This window comes from Trachinotus anak, unplaced genomic scaffold (genome assembly GCF_046630095.1).
Source record: "Trachinotus anak isolate AG129_WGS33_773 ecotype Australia unplaced genomic scaffold, CSIRO_AGI_Tana_v1 ptg000021l, whole genome shotgun sequence".
Lineage (NCBI taxonomy): Eukaryota > Metazoa > Chordata > Actinopteri > Carangiformes > Carangidae > Trachinotus > Trachinotus anak.
In genome coordinates, this window is record NW_027273872.1 from 19,677,772 (window position 1) to 19,700,000 (window position 22,229).

The following is a 22,229-nucleotide window of genomic DNA, read 5'->3' on the forward strand; positions in this document are numbered from 1 at the left end:
CAAGCTTGAAAAACGCGGGATCCTACATTTTCCACATATCACAATGTTCAATAGCATCCTTTGTTAGACTGGTAAATGTCCATGCCCTTTAGATCCCAGTTTGTAACTGAGGCTTTCTGTTAAAGGTTTTCCATCTACATGCCCAAGCTGGGATAATCCTGATGACATCACTATGACATCATCAGGGTCATTTTCTCAGACCACAGAAAACATCGTACAACAGTTTTCACAGGGTGGATTGCACTGCCCATGGCACGTAAACTGTACCTGATTTATAAAATCAGTGGAGTGCCGCTTTAAGGTGAAATACACATGCACAAGCTCCTCTGACAACAAACATCTGCTCTGCTAAAGTGCACTAGAGCAAGACACTTTTCATACATGCTTCAGGTGTTCTGCAGCTGCAGACCCTGTGCTAGATTTGTAAGAAAAGAAAATGACCCTTCATGGAAAAAATGAAAATTAGAAAATAAGAGATTTGTTTCTGTTTTTAGAGATGATCGATTGAAACTGTAATATTGTGGCATTCATTTATAAGTGACTTTTCTTCTCTTCTTTCAAAAATCAATTTCTGTTTGCAAGGGAGAAACAATGATTAGACTGTGAAGGAGTTGAAGAAAGTATCTTGGTTGTTATGTATTATTGTAGCTGTCATATTCAACCATATTGTCCCTGTAATGTATTAAACTTTAAAGCTGCTCTAATTTAAAATTTTATATAAACAAAGGATCAAATGACTATGTGTAATGTGAAAGGTGCCACAAAAACTAATCTGTGGAGCAATTCACCATCTTTTAACTCACTGGTTTGGTTTTATGACCTTTAACATTTCTATTTTGGTTCACCCTCACCACTCTCATCAGTGTCGTTTCCTGTAAACAGCTGTTTTTAGCGAACAACCTCTGAACCAAGTTAAAACCACCGTACACTACCTGTCTAGCCCCAAATGACAAGAAGATGAAATAAATTTTACCACATCGGCTTCATAAAGTGTTGCACTTACAGCTTGTTGTGATTCCTGCAAGTGGTCCTAACATCAATTAATGCAGGTTTAAAGGACCATATGGGTTTTCATGTTTTAATTAAATGATGCACAGATCCGTTACACCATCCAATACATGGTCTATGATCTGCCGCGTACCCTCCCAACAGAAGAAGCTAGCAGTGACATTGAATGAAATGGGAATTGGCCGTTCCAAGGTGGAGCAAAAGGGACAAAAATCCAAACAAAATGTCACGTTTAGCATTATTGATAGGTAAACTACTTGTAAGGTTTAAAATGTATTAATATGTTTGAACATTATTTCCTAGCAGTTTCTCCCCTTCATTCAGCTGCATTGCTAGATGAACGAGAACAGGTGACAGAATGTTCCTACTGATGAAGTATGTACCTATGGGCTATGCAGTAATCATTTTCATACTGAAATGAAATGAAGGGAAGCAAATAGGTGCCTGGAGGGAAGGAAGTCAACATAAAATCTGAGCAGCAACATTGTGTAGTGGGCTAAAACCTGTCCTTTGAATCCTACCAGGTGGATCTCAGGAGCCTATGGGAACAAAAATGAACCTGATATTCTCTTCAACAGTGAGACGAAAACACCATAACATATCAGTCGCTTTCTCACACAGCACTCATACGCAGTCTCATCTTACCACAAACACTTCCTGCTACGTCTCCACAGTAAGTCTACATGAAAACAAGGGAAGAAGAGAGCAATCACAGTATCACTGAGACTCCCTTCACTCTTACAGCCTCACAGGAGGTAGTGTATCATTACAGCAAACACAGTGACGCAAGTCTCTTTCCTACTCACAACATGTAGAACCAGTGCAAATGTTTCACCTCTGGCCTGTAACTTATCAGTGTGCCTCAGTGTTTTGAAGGCCCTGTGTTATACAGCATCGACTAAACCCCTGTTGGGAGCTATAGAGCCAGACAAAGAGGCTCCTTATCGAGCTGGACTGCTGGGCCTTTGCTCTGGCTGGCAGGCTGCAGCACAGAAGCACAGCTACTATTGGGATTGGGGTGTATATATATAGAACATCAGGATGGGCTTCCTCTTTCTCTCAGGCTCCTTCTCCACCCATCTGTCTCTGTGGTGGGATAAAAGGTCCTGATGGGTTGAGTGAGACAGGTTACTGCAAACAAATTCACATCACTGTAATAAAATTCATTCATTCAACCCTGACATATGTATTTTTTTGCCTTTAAAAATAATGTTAAATTAATAAATTAATGTTAAATGTGGGGAACCTGTTTGGTTAGAGACTGTATTAGTCTGAATGCTCTCCTTAGACTAACTCAGGCTAAGGTATAACCAGTGTTCAGCATACCCAGATGATTCAGATGGATACGAAGCTTCTCTTGTTTTTAAATTGTGTGAAGTTAGACTAGAAGAATAGACTGGCTTGGATGAAACTTTAATGAGGTTGGTGCAGCAGTGGAGAGGAGGATATAAAGCTGAAGGGAAGAACAAATAGTACAATAATAAAAACAAAGTGTTACAGCAACTGTACACGTTTGAAACAATGCAGCAGAAAGAAAAAACAAATTTGCCAATAGATATTTGGCTTTGGGCAGATATACTGAAAGTGTGTACATTACAACTGTATTTGAATAATTTGGGAGAACGTATATACAGAAGTGCCCAGTTTAGTTTCACAGCAAGGGGTCCTTGTACCCCCAGTGGGTATCAGTACTTCTGTCATTAGGGGGTATGTGGAAAGATCAGATTAAAAAATATAGATATTTACACTTTTACACTACTACTGCATTGGAGAGCGCACAAAACTATTTAGCAATCAAGCAGAGAAATTGAAATAGATATCTACAAGTAATGGGTAAAATTTACAGCTTCTCCCACTCTGAGTGGCAGTATAGTGAAAATACAGGCTGGTCCAAACCTGTTGAAAAACTGAAAGAACACGCACACAGACAAAGCTAAATAACCACAATGTTCACTTTCAAATAATGACATTTAAAGCAGCTTTAATAAATGTTTTTACATTAATAATAGATCAAATGACTTCTTATATGTGGAAGGAGCCACTTGTAGTGATGAACCCACGGAGAGTAATCACTGTGCTCAGCTCTACGGCGCTTTATGTCTTTCATCTCAGATCATTGTTAATAATTTTCTGGCCCCAACTCACTGTTTTGGTTCAGTCTTAGTCATCAATTGTTTACAGGCACAGCAGGCAGCTGCCCAGCAACAAACAACAGACAAAGTCAGGAACTACTCAGTTTTATTTATCAGCTAAAGAGCTGAATATTTCAATCAAAAGACAGATAAGAGCAAAATATTGGACTAGATTTGCCAGTAAGCCAGACACACAACTCCAAATGAATGTTATTGTTGCTCTGTGTCTGCTAGGTGTGTAAATAGGCAATAGGATGATTAAAAGTTAATTAAGCCCCCAAGTGTAAAAAAAAAAAGTCAGTTTCTGTATCTGATTAAAATTCAATTAACACATTTGGAACATGATCTCCGGAGACATTTACGTCAGACAAAATAGGCTGAGAAGCACTACTCCACTATATACAGTATGAAGGGAATGGGAGAGTGTGTCCAAAGTTTTGACTGGTACTGTATGTCCATGTTCCAGTGGAAGTAAAGACTAAGGAGAGAAAGGTGTATTGAGAAAGTAGTCCCATCATACTTCCTTCTATAAATGAGAACTGTGGTTGTACTGGGCAGGTCCCATATGTAAAATGTGCATGAATTGGTGGTGATGGGTTGCATCACCAAGAACACGCACTTTCTGTTTTCTTTCGCAGGATCAAAATAAGTTAATAAGAAAGTAAGATTATAGATAGAAAGGCATGTCAGCACGGAGTCCCCAGACATTGGTTCCTTCTTTGATATCTCTGAGCTCGCCTGTGCTGGCTAACATTGGTGTTCCCAGCAGATGTGGGAGTGGGAAAAGCCAGAGCAGCTTTCACAGGAGCTCTGAGACGGATGAGCAAAGATCACAGATCTCAAGTCCTCTAGGGGGAGCCAACGAGGGTGTCTGAATTTCATTTCCTCTGCTTTTTTCACACCCATCGTGGATAGTAGGATAGTCAAAGGGCACCACAGAGACACCCGCACACAGTAATAATGACATACATGCATACCCAACTAAGATGCTCCACGAAGTCGAGGGGTGCACCTAGAGGTAAGAGATAACAATGCCCTCAGGATGGTGGACAAACAGTTTTACAGCTCCAGAGTCACCGCTAGAGGTTTATCCCAGCTCCCCGTGGAAACCTGACCATACCCACAGAAACGATGGCTGTGATCCAATTAGAGCTCGCTTTAGGTGCCCTTTTATAGTTTCCCAGCATAGTTTTTCAATATCCCCCTCAAAATAGCCATCCGTTGCTGCAGACTCATCACACTCCTGTTTGCACAGAATAACCTGAGTAATCTGGTCGATATGGAGCAGGGATCAAAACCAAAACACAGTCTGGAGTAGAGATGACTATAGATAGAAACCTCTTTGTGAGGCATTTGTTATGTTTTCTGTCTGTCAGCAACCTGGACAGAATATAGTAGTGTGTGTGTGTGTGTGTGTGTGTGTGTGTGGTCCAGGTATTACTAATCTTGTGGGGACCTAAATCTGTTTACGCAGTGACATTATTGGGACTTGTCTTCCTTACGGGGACAAAAAGCTTCCAAAACGTAAATCATTCAAATGCAAGGTTTAGGTACAGAATGAAAGTCAGTGTAACATCCCCTGAAGTCATGGAGACATGACTGTCTGTGTGTGTGTGTTTGTGTGTGAGAGAGAGCGAGAGAGAGAGAGAGAGAGAGAGGGAGAAAGATAAGAGAGAGACAGGGAGAGATACTTACCCACTCCTCATGCTATACTATAGTGAAAGGTTTCACTGTTCTGTCTGAATGGTGTCTTACACATGAGACATGGCAGGGGATAAATAATGTAGCCTAATGCTACTGTATGAGGCAGCAGACAGCAGCAGTACATGAAGTACCAGCCTGTCCCTCATTTCTGTCTCTTTTTCACTCGCTCTTCCACCCCACAGCCCCCACCCCTGCACGCACACAAACACACACGCACACACACACACACACCATGTACAAAACATACAACTCTCTGAATGGATAGATAGCACATGATGCCACATGATGAATCATAAATCAGCAAAGCAATTCTCTCTCCATCTGCCTTAGTCTTTTTATATTTTTCTGTATCTCTGGTTTTAGACTTATAATATTCAGATGTGGTGATAAACAGCATTTATATGCAGCACACTTACACTGATTCATACTGCAAGACACACCTTATTTATAGCTGTTTTTGTTATGCAGGAAAGGAAGCTGGTGGAGTTCCCCTGTGTGAACCTTATTAGTCATCAACTATGCCCATTTAAGCCAGTATAATGCTACTTGTAAGATTCAGGAAGTAGTGCTGACACAAAAAACAATACAGTTTCATATCAGCAGTCACACAGATGCACCATCACATATTACACAAATTATAAAACGCCTTTCTTTTGTCCAAGCTTTTATGTCTGCATTTTACCTTTGAAACTCAAGTATTATTGACCAGAAAATTTCTGCTAACTTGTCTATATATACTATTTTGTTGTAAATAGTTTACATTTTTCATATGCAACTTTAGCAAACAACACCGCTGTGACTGAATATAGCCTAACAGAGCCATTAGCATGTTTGTAGTCTCTAGTCTTGTTAGCATTTCATTGTTTTATCTGCTTGAGTGATTTGAGCTGTAAATACTTTATCTGAATTAGAATTTCTCCTGTTTTTTAATTAAATTGTTTTGGCAAAGAGCCTGTTGACCAGCTTTGTCTCACTGGAACCTAACCAGATTTTAAATCCCACCACTGACACCATTAACTACATTCTGGATTCACTTCTCCCTCTCCTCCAGTGGGATTATGCAGACGTGACAGAGTGAGACTCTGTGGGATCAGAACTTGTTATCTCATTTGCTTGACATATTCACAGGCAGGCTCAAGAGACAAAGGATCCCGGACTGATTTCAGTCAGAGGATAAGAACTCCTACATTAAAAAAACTAAAAATGGGTGCAGATTTTTTCCAACACAAATGAAATAGTCCAGTAAAACCTTTGGGTCCCGTGTTTCCCATTGGTGCAGAATTTACTTGTGGTGGGTGAGTGACGAATGTGCATACAGAGATTCATGCAGTTAAGAGGGGAAGAGTGTAACCCAGGTTATTTTCTGCAGCTACAAGTAACAGATGTAGAGCTTAGTTAGGCAGCTGCGCACAGAGAAGCCACTGATCTTCACTCAGTTACTGCAGTGCACACAACTCAGACAGATGTGTGGCCCAAAGTTAGTTAGTTTGAAAAGAGTGAAATTAGGTGCTCTAACAAGATTTACGTAAACTGAAACCCAGTGATTTTATCTACCTGCGTGGGTTTGAATGTACCAGGGCAGCCCTTGCTTGTGTTTTGTCTATTTGCCTGTGCTTTTTTAATGTGGAGAGCGTTGAGGTCCCTTGTCCGCCGTAGGCCGCCCAAATAGAGCCTATGTATGGGAAATGGTGGGGTCACAGTGTGTGAAGATATAAGCACATTTTTTTAAAAGTTCCTCTCCAGACATGTTTTAAACTAGGAATTTGTTGAGGAGAGAGGATTTTCCTGTGCACCAAAATCACCGACTATCGTAGACATATCAGAACGGTTAGCGCAGGTAACATCATTTATTTGTTTACGTTGTTTGTTAGCTTGTAACTCGCAGTGCCTGACACAGTGGCTGTGCTAATGCAAACTCTCACTCTGTGTACGGACAAGGTTTTGGCTTTATTTTGCTGGCCTTCCATCCCAGCAAGGTGGGATCCTTTGGTACCTTAGGTATGTGACGTATGAAACCCTGGCTCTCTGAATCCACTGTCATTGGTTCACTGCAAATATATTAAACTAAAAACTCAAAACATACTAAAACTAATATATATATATCTATATGTGGACATGTCAACAAGGTCTATCTGAAAGATTGTCCAGACTGAGTATTCCTTATCCTTTAACACACAAAAACTTAATATGAAATAAATGTTAATTTAAAGGGCCAGATCATGTGGAATGTAAATGATGATTAAATATTAAATGCTGACAAAATAAGGTTATTCTGTACACTAAACAATAATTTTATTTAATATTCAATCTGACAACATTAACCTTTAATTAAAAGACCTCACAGTCCTCTGTAGCAGCCATAGTTTGACTTATTCTGACTCTACAGTGTGTTGGTAGGCAGAGAAAGTATGTCCCCACTCTGATGTATATGAGCTTTGTTCAGTCTGTTCTCAACCTTGCCCCTCAGTGATTAGCTCACATTGATCTGACCAAATGGTTCTCTGACCCACCTAGCATAAAATGTATCTGGAGGCCTGGTGTGTGACAAAATGCAATACTGAGCCTAAATTAAGTTTCCCACCAGCAGCCAATTTAACGCTTGGAAATTACTAACAGTAAATGCCTCTGAGGGTCAAGACCCGAGATGACCAGTCCCAGATTGTGAGAGGCGTTCAGTTTTTTATTGGTTTGTAATGACCTACACATTGCCTTATGCAAGGCCTGTTCAAAGTGACATTGAGCTGAGCTAGTTTTGTAGTAGCCACTTTGGAAAAACTGTACTTGGAAATAAAGCAGCTCAGGAGAGCGGTAACAATACAATGATTTAGATGGCTGTGGACAGTGGGGTGTATTTCATTGAGCCCATCTGGCCTGTTTGAAAGTGTTGCTGAGTCTAAGAAAGGCGGTCAGGTGGCAGAATACAGAGAGTGATGGATGGGGTGATGGATGCAGGGGGAGGGGGGAAGATGAGAGTGCAGATTTGGGGGGAAAAGGAGCTCTTTTCCAGCAGAGCTGAATCTCAGGCTTGGCTGCGGCACACTGCTCTGCCTGTTTTCATACCAAGCACTCAGCTCTGGCTCCTCACCAGCTTCAACTCAACCAGTGTTTCTGATCCCCACAACCCACCCGCTCACTCTCTTTCTCTTTCCTTCTCTGATAAATTGGCTCACCCCTCTCTTCCCCTCTTCATCTTTCTGACTCTCATTCACTTCCACTTTCCTTTGGCTCTCTCCTTTCAGTTTTTCTTACCTTCACTGTCTCTTTCTCCTCCCCTGTTGGGCCTTTTTCTTCAGCCTTCCGGTAGTACACAGGGGTATGGGATATGGCCTCCAGGTTGCCATAGTGACACTTTGTGTCCTGATGTCATTAGTATTGACGGTGTGCAGCTAGGCCAAGCTGTCCTGGCACAGGGGCTGTTTACTGTTTACCCCAAACTTAAACCGCTCACAGTGAGATATGTGTGTGACTGTGCATGTGTGTGTGCATGTGTGTGTTTGTGTGTGTGTGACATCACAATTAAGACTGCCTGACTGTTACTGTTTTACACTCAGATAGGGATAAACAACAGATAGAAAAAAGTGTTTAATTTGTGACTATGTGATGAAAAAGCTCATAGTGTGAAGCAGCATGGTCCGATTCCAGGAACTGCACTTGCACCAGGGAGGGGCTTGGCACGGGGGAAATGGCTGTTTCACTAAGAAACATCCCCTCTGTCTCCTTGCTCACTGTATGATTGCTGAAGCGTGTCTATAGAGCACAACTCCCGGCTCAACTCCCTGTCTCGCTCTTCGTTCTTCTGGTTGCTTCAGTGGCTCGTCTGTCTGAGGAGATGGACGCCCCCTTAGCACCACTCCCCTCAGAAATGTATGTGTGTTTGCTTGTGTGCCAGCGTACATGACCTCATACATCTGTGCTGAATACTCAAATCACAGGGCTGCTCATGTCTCCACCTCTCTCACAGATTGTTCATCTCAGAGCTCTCCTGCAGGCTCTCAGCTGGCAGGTTGTGGCCTCTGTGTTGCCAGAGTAATTAGTTCTGGTTGGTGTCTGCAGCCAGGGGTGCACAAAATATGGATCGCATATTGACGCTGTCACATCACATGCAGGGAGAGCACGTTTACAGTGCTAACTTGCAACACATGCACAAACATGAGCTTGTTTCTCCATTCATAACACGAAATCCTCTTTGCATCATCCACTTGTGATCCTTCATTTAGTAGCTTGAAAATAATGGCTGAAGGTTGTCTTGGAATGGAGAGAAAGATACTTCCTGCATTGACTGAAATGTGAACCGAGCCTTGCCTGCACGCACACACACACACACACACACACACGCATACACACACACACACACACGCACACACACACACACACACACACGCACACACTTGTACTTCCATCTTTGTGAGGACACTCATTGACATAATGCATTCCCTAGCCCCTTACCCTAACCTTAACCATCACAACTGAGTGCCTAACCCTGACCCTGACCCTGACCCTAACCTAAACCTAATTCTAACCATGACTCTAAAACCAAGTCTTAACCCTCAAAATGTGATTTGAAGGTGTCTCAAAAAGTGAGGACCGGCCAAAATGTCCTCACTTTCCCAAAATGTCCTCACTCTGTTAGTAAAATACTTTTTTTGGTCCTTACTATGTAGCAAGTACAAGTACACACACACACACACATATATTTTGAGGGACATTTCATTAGTGTCCAACTGATACCATAGGACAGATACTGCTAATATATGTTCATCATCATCCGTATTGAGATTTGTATCTGGTTAGTTTTAAAGCCTGCATTTTTATTCATATGTCAAAAAAAAATAAATCAAACTTAATATATTTTTGTTGTTTGTGCATGTGATTTGATTTTTGGAGGCATTTCATGCCTTTATTAGTGAATCGACAGTAGAGAGCTGACAGGAAATGAAAAGGGAGAGGAAATAAGAAAGACAGTCAATAAATATTCCCAAGGGTTGTTGTTATATTTCCTCTGATCCATACTACCCTGTCCATACTAACCACGAAGAGATTCCTTTCTAAAGCAAATCTGAAATAAGTGATGGGGTCAAAGTTCAGGCAAAGACAGTATGAGTCTTCTGTAGTCTGTGTTGGATAAATCCAGGGGTACCCTCCAGGCCTTTAGTCTTTTATTGTGAAATTCCCTCTTCGTGCTTCAGCAGACAGTGTTTGCCTGTTGAGCCACTGAAGAGAGATTGAACATAAAAAAACTTTTGTACTAAACAAACTATAACTTTTGGAGATAGCTAGTTGATTTGGCGAGCTCGGACCGCTGAAGTCTCATATTTCACAGCGTATTTTTACACAGAGCGAGGACTGTGGATGTTGTGCCCCATCACTTTCACTGGAATCGCGGTATGGGCTAGAGGAACAGTTACAGCAAGCAAAAACTCTTTGAATGTACTTATGGGCATGTGAGTATTGTTTTAATCTGAACCTTTTGTCATCTTTGGTTTGTTTTTTAAACATCCTGCCCCACTACATATATTTGTCCCAACTCTTTGGATCCTTGCCAAAAACATTTGCATATATCATGTTATGTCAATATTCAGTATTGATGCACGCATTGCATTGACTTTACCTTGATTGATTTGTTTGACTACCATTGCATGTAATATTTACTTTTACCAGATGGTGGTGCTGTAAGATTAGCTCTTATATGTGCTGAGACGCTTTTGCTTATGTTGCTCAAGCTCTATTTCTTTTCTATATGAATATGTGTATACTTTGAGACAGACAGACAGACAGACAGACAGACAGATAGATAGATAGATAGATAGATAGATAGATAATATAGACAGAATAAAAAGACATTAGATTCCATTAAATATTAAGACTTTAAAATGTATATAATTCGATTGTTTCATTTCACCTGCATGTCATTTCTCACTAACCGAGGGAAGTGTTTTTGACAGACAGCCAGCCTGATCAACAGACAGATGGACAGACCACTTTCGCCAGCAGGTCTGCTCACTCTCTGCTATGACAGAAATGGCCAGTCCCTGAGGCTACTTTGCAACAGAGATCCCTCACGCCAGATCAATAAATTGAGCAATAAAAATTAAGCCCTGTTCAAATGAGAAACTGGCTGGGTGAGCCCATTGACATGTTTCTATTAAAACAAGTGGCATGAATTTATTGTCACAGTGGTAGGGGCTGATCCCACCTTAAGCGCGTCTTCAAATGTGTGTGTGTGTGTGTGAGTCGGTGTTTGTGTGTGTCTAGTTGATAGAAAAGTGTGGATGGACAGCTTGCCACCCTGTGGGCACCACGACTACAGTCTATCTGTGATCCACGCTGGCAGCTGCTCTGCCAAATGGGATTTTCCTGGAGATTACAGCCTCTAAGTGTGACACGCTTGCATGTGTTTGTCTTTGTTGTTGACGGAGTGTGTGCATGGACTATTGTAATAAAGCTGTGTGCGCTTTTTTTGTGTGTGTGTGTGTTTAAGTGTGTGTGGGAGGGAGGGGGGTCTTGAGCCGAGGTGCACAGAGAACATGTTCTGTTGTCACATGGGGCGGGTTGAAACATGACTGGATGGCTGCAGGGAACCCTCTCTGGCAAGCTGTACTGAGAAAAAGGGAGGGAACATGTTCAGATCTGGGGTCAGGCTTTTTCCACACTGCTGCTGTTCTCATTAGCAACATTAACTCTGGCTGCCTGATCTAATGGTTACCTGTTACAAGACAAGGTGATTTTGTTTCATTTGTTTCATTAGTTTCATATTAATTAAAGGACCACATCCATATACTGTAGTGCTGTGATGCTCTTCTGCAGGGGACATGAATAAGGCACTAGGGCAACAAATGATTATTCTCATCATTCTCATGCTGATTTTGGTTGAAACAGCTCACAGGTTAATCAATTTGCCAGTTGACAAAAAAAACTGATTGGCAACTTTATTGATAATGGATCAATTGTTTAAGTAAAGTTATAAGCAAAAAATACCAAAGACTCCCTAGTTCCAGCTCCTTGGTTGAGAGGATTTTTTTTTCATTTTTGTCTTTTGGACCATTGATCCAACAACATGAAATGTGTGAAGACATCGACTTAGAAAGAAATTGGCTTAAATTTTTCACTATTTCACTAGTTTTTCACTATTTTCTATCATTTAAAAGCCCAAACAAATATTTGATTTATTGAGAAAAAATTAGCAGATAAATCAAACTGAAAATAATCTTTACTTGCAACTCTACAGCCAAATGCCAGTCCAAAACCTAAACAATTTCAACTTCCTATCAAAGCAGACTAAGAAACCAGCATCCAGTGAATTTTCTTGGCATTTATTAATCGATTTTTATCAAAATCAGACAATTTATTATCTGTGGATGGTGACATCAATTAATAAACTAATCTTTCCAGCTGAGTAGTGAATGCATTTAGATAATACATTTTGAAAAAAAATCTTCATTTTCCACGGTTGTGTACAGTCCTGACGTGTAGCAACTAAAATGTTAAATACTTAAAGGGAAAATCATTCTGGTATCTGTAAAAAAAAAAAAAAAAGACAATCATCTCAGTAAGCTTCAATTTACATTGACACTGACACTTAGTGACTCACTCCTTGGGCTCATGGAGTCCAAGCCTTGTTTAAATGTAAGGCAGTAAATTGAAAGATATCCATTTATTCCAGTAAAATGATCATGTGTGCCGATCAATTATCCTCAAAGTAGTTTAAATCACTTGTCGAGTACTTGTATGATGCAGCTCCTGGACTGGTTTCATTGGTCTTATAAAGTGCCACATATGATTTCCATTTTTAGGGTGGATTTTCCCTTTAACCCATTTCCGAGTCATTTTCTGTTTGCCTCAGCGTCTGCTCTGTGAAGAGCTGTCCACGGTGCTGAACATAAGCTGTGCATGGGTCCCTGGTCATGTATGGGGAGGTGGCTTTGTAGTCACTCACTAACCTGCTTAACCTACTTTCCACATGCCGGTCTTTCATCTGTCCAGAGAGGAAAGTGCTGTAGGATAAATATAGCATACTTAACAGCACACACGCTGTCCATCCCAGCTTTACGAACAACACAAATGTTACTGTGCCATGTTGTTTCCCTGTGTCCTTTCTCTTAATGCATCGCTGATCATTTCACTAATGAAATCCAGCCTCACTCCGAACATGAACTCCCCATGTTCGGCCCATTAACCCAACTGGTAGAAAACGTGTTGGGACGTGCTTGAACCTTTATTAAGATGAATGCGACCAAAATAATGACATTTTAAGATCTTAATTGTCCAATTGTGTAGACAGCTGTTGTGCTGCATTGCAATGCCAGTTCAATTGCAGTTTCCTAGCAACCAGAGAGGTACAATGCAATGATTTTCTGTTAAGTGGCATCATTTACTCTCAGCGAGACAAGTCTGTATGTTCGCACAAACAAATCTAAATCCACAATGTGTGCTCGCTTCTGCACCTTTAGGCTACTGTTTGTGTGGCTTTACTGCTTACACTGCAACAGAAAAAAACAATTGCAAGTATGTATGTGTGTGTGTGTTTTATGATAAGGTGCCAGTGTAGCTATGTAGACATCCATATGGGTCATGTGTGCATCTGTATACCCTCGAGCTGTGGTGGAGCCTATGAAGAAGCTGTGTTGCTGCAAAGAGAATTATTTCACTTGATTAATTTTCACCCAAAATGCTCTGTCCTGTGCTAATCATTGTACATGCATTATTTTCAATTAATTCATTATCAAGGGAGGCAGAGAAGGGGGAGGTTGGGGGAGGGGAAAGGAGAGTCAAGGGGGAAACAGAAAAAATCCAATCCTGCTGGTCTGAAGTCTCTGTGCAACGGAGCATTAGTCTCATCCTGATGTAATTGGAATGACACCAAGAGTAAAGCCTGCTGATTTAGGGACAGCCTCTAGGCTTGATTTAATGCCCTCTACCAAAACTATACATCCATCTTTTTATCTTTCCCTGCTTCCCTCTTGCCATCCGTTCTCCGCCGGATCCCTCCCCCACCCTGTCTTGTGCTCCAATCATTCCATACTGCCATGCATCTCCATCTGTACTCTATTAACAGAACTGTAGCCGTGCTTTATTATTTTTAAAGCCAGAAGGTTATAAACTCCCAGCAGAGAGTGCGTTTTCTTGCTTTTTACTTACTCCTTATGGCATTTAGACACTCCAATGGCTCTCACAGAGATTTTAATAGTGAATTTTAATACTGAATAAATATCTCCAGAGAAGAGTGCAAAGAAAAGGGCAGACTAAGCAGGTGTATACAGGCCAGGGTGCTGCATCCCCAGGGTTTGCTGCTGCTTCAGTCCCCTGACAGATGGACTGCCGGGGCAATCCTATTACCCCCATGTGTTGAGCTGCTCTTAATGCCAGTTTGGGTTGCATGGCTGATGGGAGGCAGTGTATGTTTGGAGGGAGAATCTCATGCTACTGAATGATGATCATCCTGATTTGTTTGATAACACGGAGAAGATCTAAACTCAGTGAACAGGCAGTGAAAATTATAACCATGACGACTTTGTAGCTCAGCTGGTACTCTCTGATACAGCTTTTCTCACTGAGGGATGTCATATTAAATCAGCTCAACTGCTAAATAGGCTTTACTGTATATATTTCACACACTGGTATCATCCTTGTCCAGCAAAGATGAAGAAAGTGATTTTTTAAAGTTGCTTTTATATGTTTTATTATGTCTTCTCACTACCTTTAACCCTCTGGACTCAAACTGTCTCAAAATACCTTTTTCATGTCTGACTGAGACATGACTGTACAATAAACTTTTACACAAATGAAATCAAAGATTGCATCTGGTTGAATCTTAATATTGACTGTCACGCTTCTGTTACTGAAACCACTGTGTTCTTTAGTCAAAGCATTTCAAAGTTTTATCATGCTTATTGTGTATCTGACATAGAGTTGGGCACTATGTTAAACCATTGCAGACAATATTCTAAATCAGTAAGCAGGAATGCTCTATCACAATATAAATACTAGTGGCATGGGTCTATGGATGGCAGTGTTGGTCAGTCAGTCCACACAGACTGAAATATATCTACAACTATGGGATGGATGGCCATGAAGTTTGTGCATATATTCATGGAGATACCCTGACTTTTCCTCTGGTACCACCATGAGGTTGAAATGTGTACTCAGGATAAATTGTAATCACTTTGGTGACCCATTCATTTCTCATTTAGCACCATCATCAGCTTAAAATTTGAATTTGTCCAATACTTTGGTTTTGAAATGAATGACATTTCTATTGTTCTCAGCTGTATTTTTTGTTTAGTGCTGTTAACAAGCGAAACTATAATGGAAAACATGATCATCAATGTGTTAGCACTGTCATTGGGCATGTTAGCGTGCTGACATTAGTATTTAGTCCTAAGCAGAGCTTCACAGGGCTAGCATGGCTGATTTTTGCATCAGTGCTGTACCTTCATTTGTCAAGTAGCTGACTTCTTTCACCAGATTAAGCCAAAAAATAAACATTCCTATCTGGTTAATTTATCCACAAGCAGTGCAGACAGAAATGTTACTTTTTCAGCATGTACATTGATACCACAATGTAAAATACACTGCATTTTCTCCATAAAGACCAATTTCAGAAGACAGACTGTATAAAAAACAACTGAAAATTAAACCTTTACTCATTCTGTCTAGAAACTATTTCTGATCATAGGAAATACAAATAAAGTTTTATTTTTGCCTTTTAATCCTAACATTCAGAGGAAATCATTATTTTTACATTGCAGAACTGATGTTCTTGTACAATGTCAGTGACATACATTTATGTTTGAAGGTACATGAGCATAATATCATTCATTGATTTGCCCAGACACATTGTTTCATTTACCTTCAGGGTATTAAATATGTGATTTTTGCTTTGATGAAAAACTGCTCACAATTGAATCTTTGCAAGTCAATAAAAATGACTGCACAGCAATAAGTTTTCCACCTTTATTTGTTTCATCAATTATCTCAAAATAGAATTAACAATTTAAGTAGAGGTTGGATTGATCTGCCAAAACCTCACATTTGTTGGATTAACTGGATGAAAATAATCAATATTTTAGCCTATTTAAACCTGACATTATCCAGTGGTCAATATATAGTATTGACTGCAATCCTGAGATATGAGAGAATTGCATTGAAGGTGGAGTATAACTGTGCTGTGCAGCTGCTGTGTAGTCAAATATCTATACTATGTGTGCAAGCATGTGCTCGTGTACATTGCTTGGTATGCAGACTGCGTCTTTGCCGCCTGTGGCCCCACACCAGCATCCCCAGGTCAAGCAATTACCACACATCAAGGAAAGCAATTGGGCATGACTAAAATATCATTGCCATGTGATTGTGTCCCTATGTTTGGTGCTGCTAGAGCCCAATTTAACCCACTTTGTCCATACGATCGAGGAGAATTGAGGACACGCTCTCCAATTCTGGTGGCCCCTAGAGCATTTCCTGCAAGTCTGACACACAGCAGCCGGGCAGGAGACGCGCTGTCACTGGTCTCTCTTACCCAATGGAGTGGGAGATGGGGAGTAATGAACAAGAGAAGTGAGGTAGTAGAGGACAACAACTGGCGGGAGCATTAAATGAGCCATGAGGTGCAGAAACTTGAGGCTTTTTGAGTTAAGTCTCTGAGAATATGTGTGTATCAACCTGAGATCACTTGTTAGGTCGGACTTTAAGAGCCAAACTGGTTTCCCATCAGTGCTGTTGCTCTGAGATGCTTTTTTCATGACCTAGGAGCCAGTGTGGGCACATTTTGAAGATTGACAGCGGGGGAATTGGAAGAATGAAAATGAAAGGGGGATAAGGGGAGAGGAGATATATGCACAGGGAACGGGATGGAGGCAGGGAGGGAGAGGGTGAATGTTATTAGGGAGGTAGCATTGATCTCAGGCTCTGGCTCAAAGAGCCATCCTCCACTTATTCCTTCATTATACAGTCAAATATGTCTGTGCCTTTAACTGCCACTCCTGCCCTTCATCTGTGTGTCTCGCTGCCTCGTAATTTCCCCCCTCACCTCCCAACAAAATCTGACAAAACTGAACCTCTCATCCATGCCGCTTCATTCTTCTAAATCCATTGTTTCACTGATTCCATTTCGATTTCATTCAGTCTTGCTGCTCAGCTGTAACTTAGCCGTAGTCTTTGTGGGAGAGGGATGTCGTGTGTTTCTTTTGTCCTCGTAGTCCCTGTTTAAATATTGATAGAGACGGGAAACACCGCTGACCACTCAGTCAGATCTGAGGGGGTCAAGGATGGCAGAGTTTCTCTGTAGATTTCATTAGGGGAGCAGAGGACTGTAAATATGGAAGCATGTGAATCACAGGCCCTCGCCGACGTTCCAGCAGCCTTCATTATCCCCCTGCATGGATAATGCCCCGTAATGTATTCCGATGGAGATGGAGGTTGGAGGTTGATGGGGTGTAAAATAGCATGTGTAGGAAGGCCCTGTTTTTTGTTTTTTTTCTTTGAGCAACCTGCCTCCCTCACAGCCAGATCCCCATTAGTACAGGAGCATAGGATTGGATGTGCAAATGGTCCCGTGGATTAGAGAGCTAATGTATTTAGGAGAGGGGGCTCCACAATCTCTTTATTGCTGCTGCTGATGTGTGTTGAGGCTCGTGGAGGGCAGATACCCAGTCCCTTTGTGGAACCAGAGAGATTTAGGGTAAAGTGAGTAGATAAGGGCAGGGATGCACTGCCAGCACATGCAGCCACTCTGATGCAGCACACACACACACACACACACACACACACACACACACACTCATCAGAGATTATGGTTTGACCAGAAGAAGGCTCGTTGCGTGTGGTGTTATTAAACTCAGCATGGAAATGAGATCTTTCCAGAAAGAGGCGCAGACAGCAGCCCTACTAATCTAATTAATCAGCGTCTGGGTTTCGTCGTTTTCTTCTTCCTTCTTTCTCTCTGTCGCTCTCTCCTCTCCAGTCTCCTCCTTTACTCAGCTCATCCCTCCCTGTGCCTCGCCTCTCTCCTTTGTGCCCTCCTGACAATCTCTGAATCTGAACTTCACGCTCACACCCTCTAAGTGGACAAAAATGTGCCATGTCATGCACTTTGTATAACACATCTTATAAAGCTTCTCTTGTCTCCTCCTGGCATGAATGGCTGCTGTTAGGGAACTGGGTCTACAAGCGGAGGGGAAAGCAAAGAAAGTAGACTTAATGCTCAATCTGCTCTGACAATGTGCAGTGTAGAGGCCTCTGTGGCAGGGTGGAGGGACGGTGGTGCAGGATCTACCAGGCTTAAGAGGCAACCTGCTACCTAGGCCATAAGGCAGCTGTCGGCTTTACTTGCACGAACTTGGTTGGTGGTCATCAGGCTGTGAGTGAACAGATTTTGAACTCTTCCTCTGCTGCTGCTGCTGCTGCTGGTGGTGGTGGTTCGACTGAGCGTCACATTTGCTGCTTGTGGTTTTTAAAGAGCCAGCCGCCGGGCAGCATGGGAGGGGCCCTGCTCCTCTGCTGAAGCGCAGCAGCAGCAGCAGCAGCAGCACAGAGGGTAACTACAGCACAGATCCGCACTATCCGGCACAGTGAGTCAGCTGAGCTGCCGGGATCGCGCTCCGATGAATGAATGAATGAATGAAATGAGAGACAGAGAGAAGGACAGAGGACACTTTGCAGGATCTGGAGACAGCAAGGAGAATGTGCAACTCTGGAGAGTCTGACATGGAAATACTGAAGCAAGCTTGTTGACGCATAATCCCGCCCGCCCCGCTGGCACTGGGAGGGGGCAAATCTAGCCTGCCTAAACTCAAATCCTCCAAAAGAGATTTACGGAGTGAGCTGCTGCGGGTTCGGCCACCTTTGAAAAGACATCACATTTCATTCATTTTTGACCAACTGCACAGGCGCACTGTGGCGATAAAGTGTCATTATTTTTTATTTTTTTGGGGGGGGAGATAATAATCTGAAGCACAGGACGTAATGCGCTTTAATAATTAGGCTGTTACATCCACTGTTGGAATCGGCACTGTCCCTGCGTCGCGGACGGTGGGCTGTTGGATGCGCCCTGAGGCGCGGACAGGACCTGCCCGCACAGCATCATTATTAATATCATCACCATCATCACCACCACCACCATCATCATCGTCATCATCGCAGGTATTTGATCGCGACTGTGTTGATTACACCGGAGATCTGGAGCCATGACAGGCCCCCCGCTGGTCCCACAGCCCGCCTGCTGACGGTACCGGGCAGGATGGGAGCAGGTCTGCCGCTTTCAGGATCCCGAACCAGCCGATTTATCAATGGAGGAGGAGAGTGACACCCGGAAAATCAACAACAGCTTCCTGCGCGACCACAACTATGCAACCGAAGGTATTTAAACAGACCATGCTGAGGGGAAAAACGACTCATACTAAGCTGTTACTCATACTAAGCTCTGCAAATAACCCGAGGCTGTAGCTGGAGGGATGCTAATATCACAGCAAAAACAAGTCACTGTATAGGATCATTAAAGGGATCTATCGAGCCAGTGTCACAGGAAAGAAATACCTTTGAGTTAGGATTTCTGTAGATGCTGCAGAAAGGTCGCCGAAAACAAATGTGATCACACCATAAGCTGCTGTGCAGATATTAAAGAAGCGATGTTTGACATAAACATTCATATTAGTAGGTTAGTGTGTGGTGTCAGGAGCAGGAGATGACGAGGTAGCTTCCCGGTATACCTGCTATTTCAGGATGACCATCGCCACCGAGGGGAATTGGGGCTTAGATCAGTATATGGACTACAGGCAGCGAGGGAATAAAGCCTTCTTTACAGCTGCTTCAGCGTCTGGAGTCTAGAATGAGCATGATAAAAAAAAAAAAAAGTAAAAAAAGAAAACCTGTTTAAAAAAAATAATGAATGAATGATGAAAAAAAAATGTTTTTCATCATTCTGTGTTCACTTGTTGAAACAATGAGACAGAGACAGGGAAGGTGGCCTAATTTGTGGAGGAGGCAGCACATTGAAATATGGATCTCTCTCTCTCTCTCTCTCTCTCTCTCACACACACACACACACACAAACACACCTCTTTACTGTACATCTACATAACCAAGCATTGAACAATAGCTCTTTCGTGCAGAGCTATAAACGCTGGCCCTGCGCATGAGTGTTTCCCCCTCATTGACCACACATCAGCCTCTTGATTATCAGCCTGTTAACTGTTCGATGCTTAACAGTTCCCTCATGTTCCACCAATCAGCTCCACCTGTTTTCCACAAGCTGCTCAGATCACTGATCAACATAAAACACTAAGAGTTGAGTTAAACATTATTGTAAATCTTTTACCTCGGATTATTACAATATTTCAATCACCCTACAAAAGTAGATGTCTCTTTGCTAGGGCTGCAACTAATGATTACTTTCATTTTTGATTCATTTGCTGATAATTTTCTGGATTAATTGGTCCCTTGTTTTGTGAGTTAAATGTTGAAAATGTCCATTATCATTTCAAGCATGCAGCAAAGGTGACTGCATTAAAAATTGCTTGTTTCAGCCAACAGTACGAAACCTAAAGATATTTTGTTTAATGCCACCGATGACAAAGAAAAGCATCAAATCCTCACACGTGAGAAGATGAAACCAGTGAATATTGGGAATTTGTGTGTGAAAAAGGACTAAAACGTTGAACTGATTATCAAAATAGTTGGAAAAAATGATTAACTGACTGAGCGTTGCAGCTCTGCCATCTTCTTCCTAATAATTATTTTGTTCTTAAATAATTTATTAGCAGTTTTTGTGCAGACGCGTGATGTTTTTTGTCTTAATTGTTTTGCTTAAATTCCGTGCACTTCGTGTTATTTGCAGGCTGCTCAGTTGTATTAATAGTCCCTGCAGCACTGGGGAAGCCTTTAATCCATTTCACACTAGACACATTTTTACCACCCACTTACCATAAGGTTTAAAAAGAAACAAAATCGGACAAAACAGAAGCAGATTTTAATTTGAAACATGATGGCGCACCCCATACTTGAGCTACCAAAAAGCACCTTTACACCATTTATCTACAGGATAGAAAACTGCTGTAGAATAGAGGTTGTTGGAGGGTTGTGTGTGGCTGCAGGGTGGGTCAGAGCCACAACGGCTTCTTGCATTTGCCATCAGCTCAGGTTACTGATGCCACTGCAGGTTGGAGGAGAGACAAAGTCAAAGCTCAGAAGGCAGACATACTCGTTCTCACAGCTTCTCCTGCTCCTCCTCTATGTTTTTTTTTCCTCTCCTTAATTTAAATACAGGAGAGCATCATCATTTGCTCAGCTCGCGGCACTTACAGATGATTCCCTGTCACTGCTAAACACACAGTCACTGGTTCATAGCGAGAGGAAGTGAAGTGGGGGTGGGAGTGGGTGTGATGGATATCTTTGTTTGATGTGTGCGCTGAGATGAAAAACAGGAGGGGAGCTTCTTCCAGCTTCTCCCTGTCTCTCCTTTCTCTGTCTCACTCTGTCCTTTTCATTTGATCAAGAGAAAGTGGATTAGAGTTATACAGGTTGTAAAATGTGTCTCCTTAAAGCAAAGGACTGTCTGGTCTGTGGCCCATCTGTGCTTTTCAAACAGGGAGAGTCTACTTTTGTTATTCTTTACAGCTATAATTTATGGCTGATTGTCACACCTCGTATATCATGAATGAATGAATGTGTGTGTGTGTGTGTCCATTCAGTCTCTCACTCCTTGTCTCCTAAATGGTATGAAGTCAGTCTGCAGCCAAAGATCATACGGGCTGGTGTCTGGGTCCACTGCCCCTCCTCATAAATTCACCAAAGTGCACATGTTCCATCAGGCCCAGTCCATTCAGACCACACACACACACACACACACACACACACACACACGCACTCTCACATACATACACAGGTCCCTGATGAGTGGTGGTGAGCTGGTGAGGATTTCCCTCAGGCTGTGCTTGCCCACAGCAGCAGGACACTTTAATGATGTCACATTTTAATGATGTCACTCTTGCTGACCTTTGCCTTGCACCAATCCCACGCCTCAGTGGGTCTGTGGGCGGCTACACTGACTGTGTGTGTGTACACACACTAATGTGAGCAAAGCTGTGCTGGGCATGAAATTAAAAAACTTTTCTCAACTCCAAAGCAAAGTTTCCAGAAACATCACTGATGTCTAGAGGAAAGAAAATTACAATAAAGTCTCATTTGCATCATCATCTCATTCACCAGCCACCTGCCGATGACACATCGCTGATGGTGATGGGATGGATGGTTCTCGGCCGTGTGTGCGTCTCACTGCAGCTGTGTATATCAGTGTGTGTTGAGTCAATGGACTGTTACACTCCTACAACATGGGTCTCAGGTAATTTTCATGATCTGCACCTTGAATGGGTTCAATAATGGAATGAAATTGTCAAA

The 22,229-nt window shown here is 42.1% G+C and overlaps 1 protein-coding gene across 2 annotated transcripts in view; it reads left to right on the forward strand.

Annotated features, from left to right (window-relative positions):
* ppp2r2ba (protein phosphatase 2, regulatory subunit B, beta a) overlaps window positions 1-22,229 on the forward strand; it is a 45,051-nt gene that overhangs the window by 4,098 nt on the left and 18,724 nt on the right. Inside the window, exon 1 of one of the 2 annotated variants that reach the window (XM_071457436.1) lies at window positions 18,372-19,193. The exons of the other annotated variant lie outside the window; for it this stretch is intronic. Within the exon in view, the coding sequence (XP_071313537.1) occupies window positions 19,124-19,193 (70 nt within the window). The 5' untranslated portion in view covers window positions 18,372-19,123. Of the gene's footprint in view, window positions 1-18,371; window positions 19,194-22,229 lie in introns of those variants that run through there. 2 annotated transcript variants of the gene reach the window in all.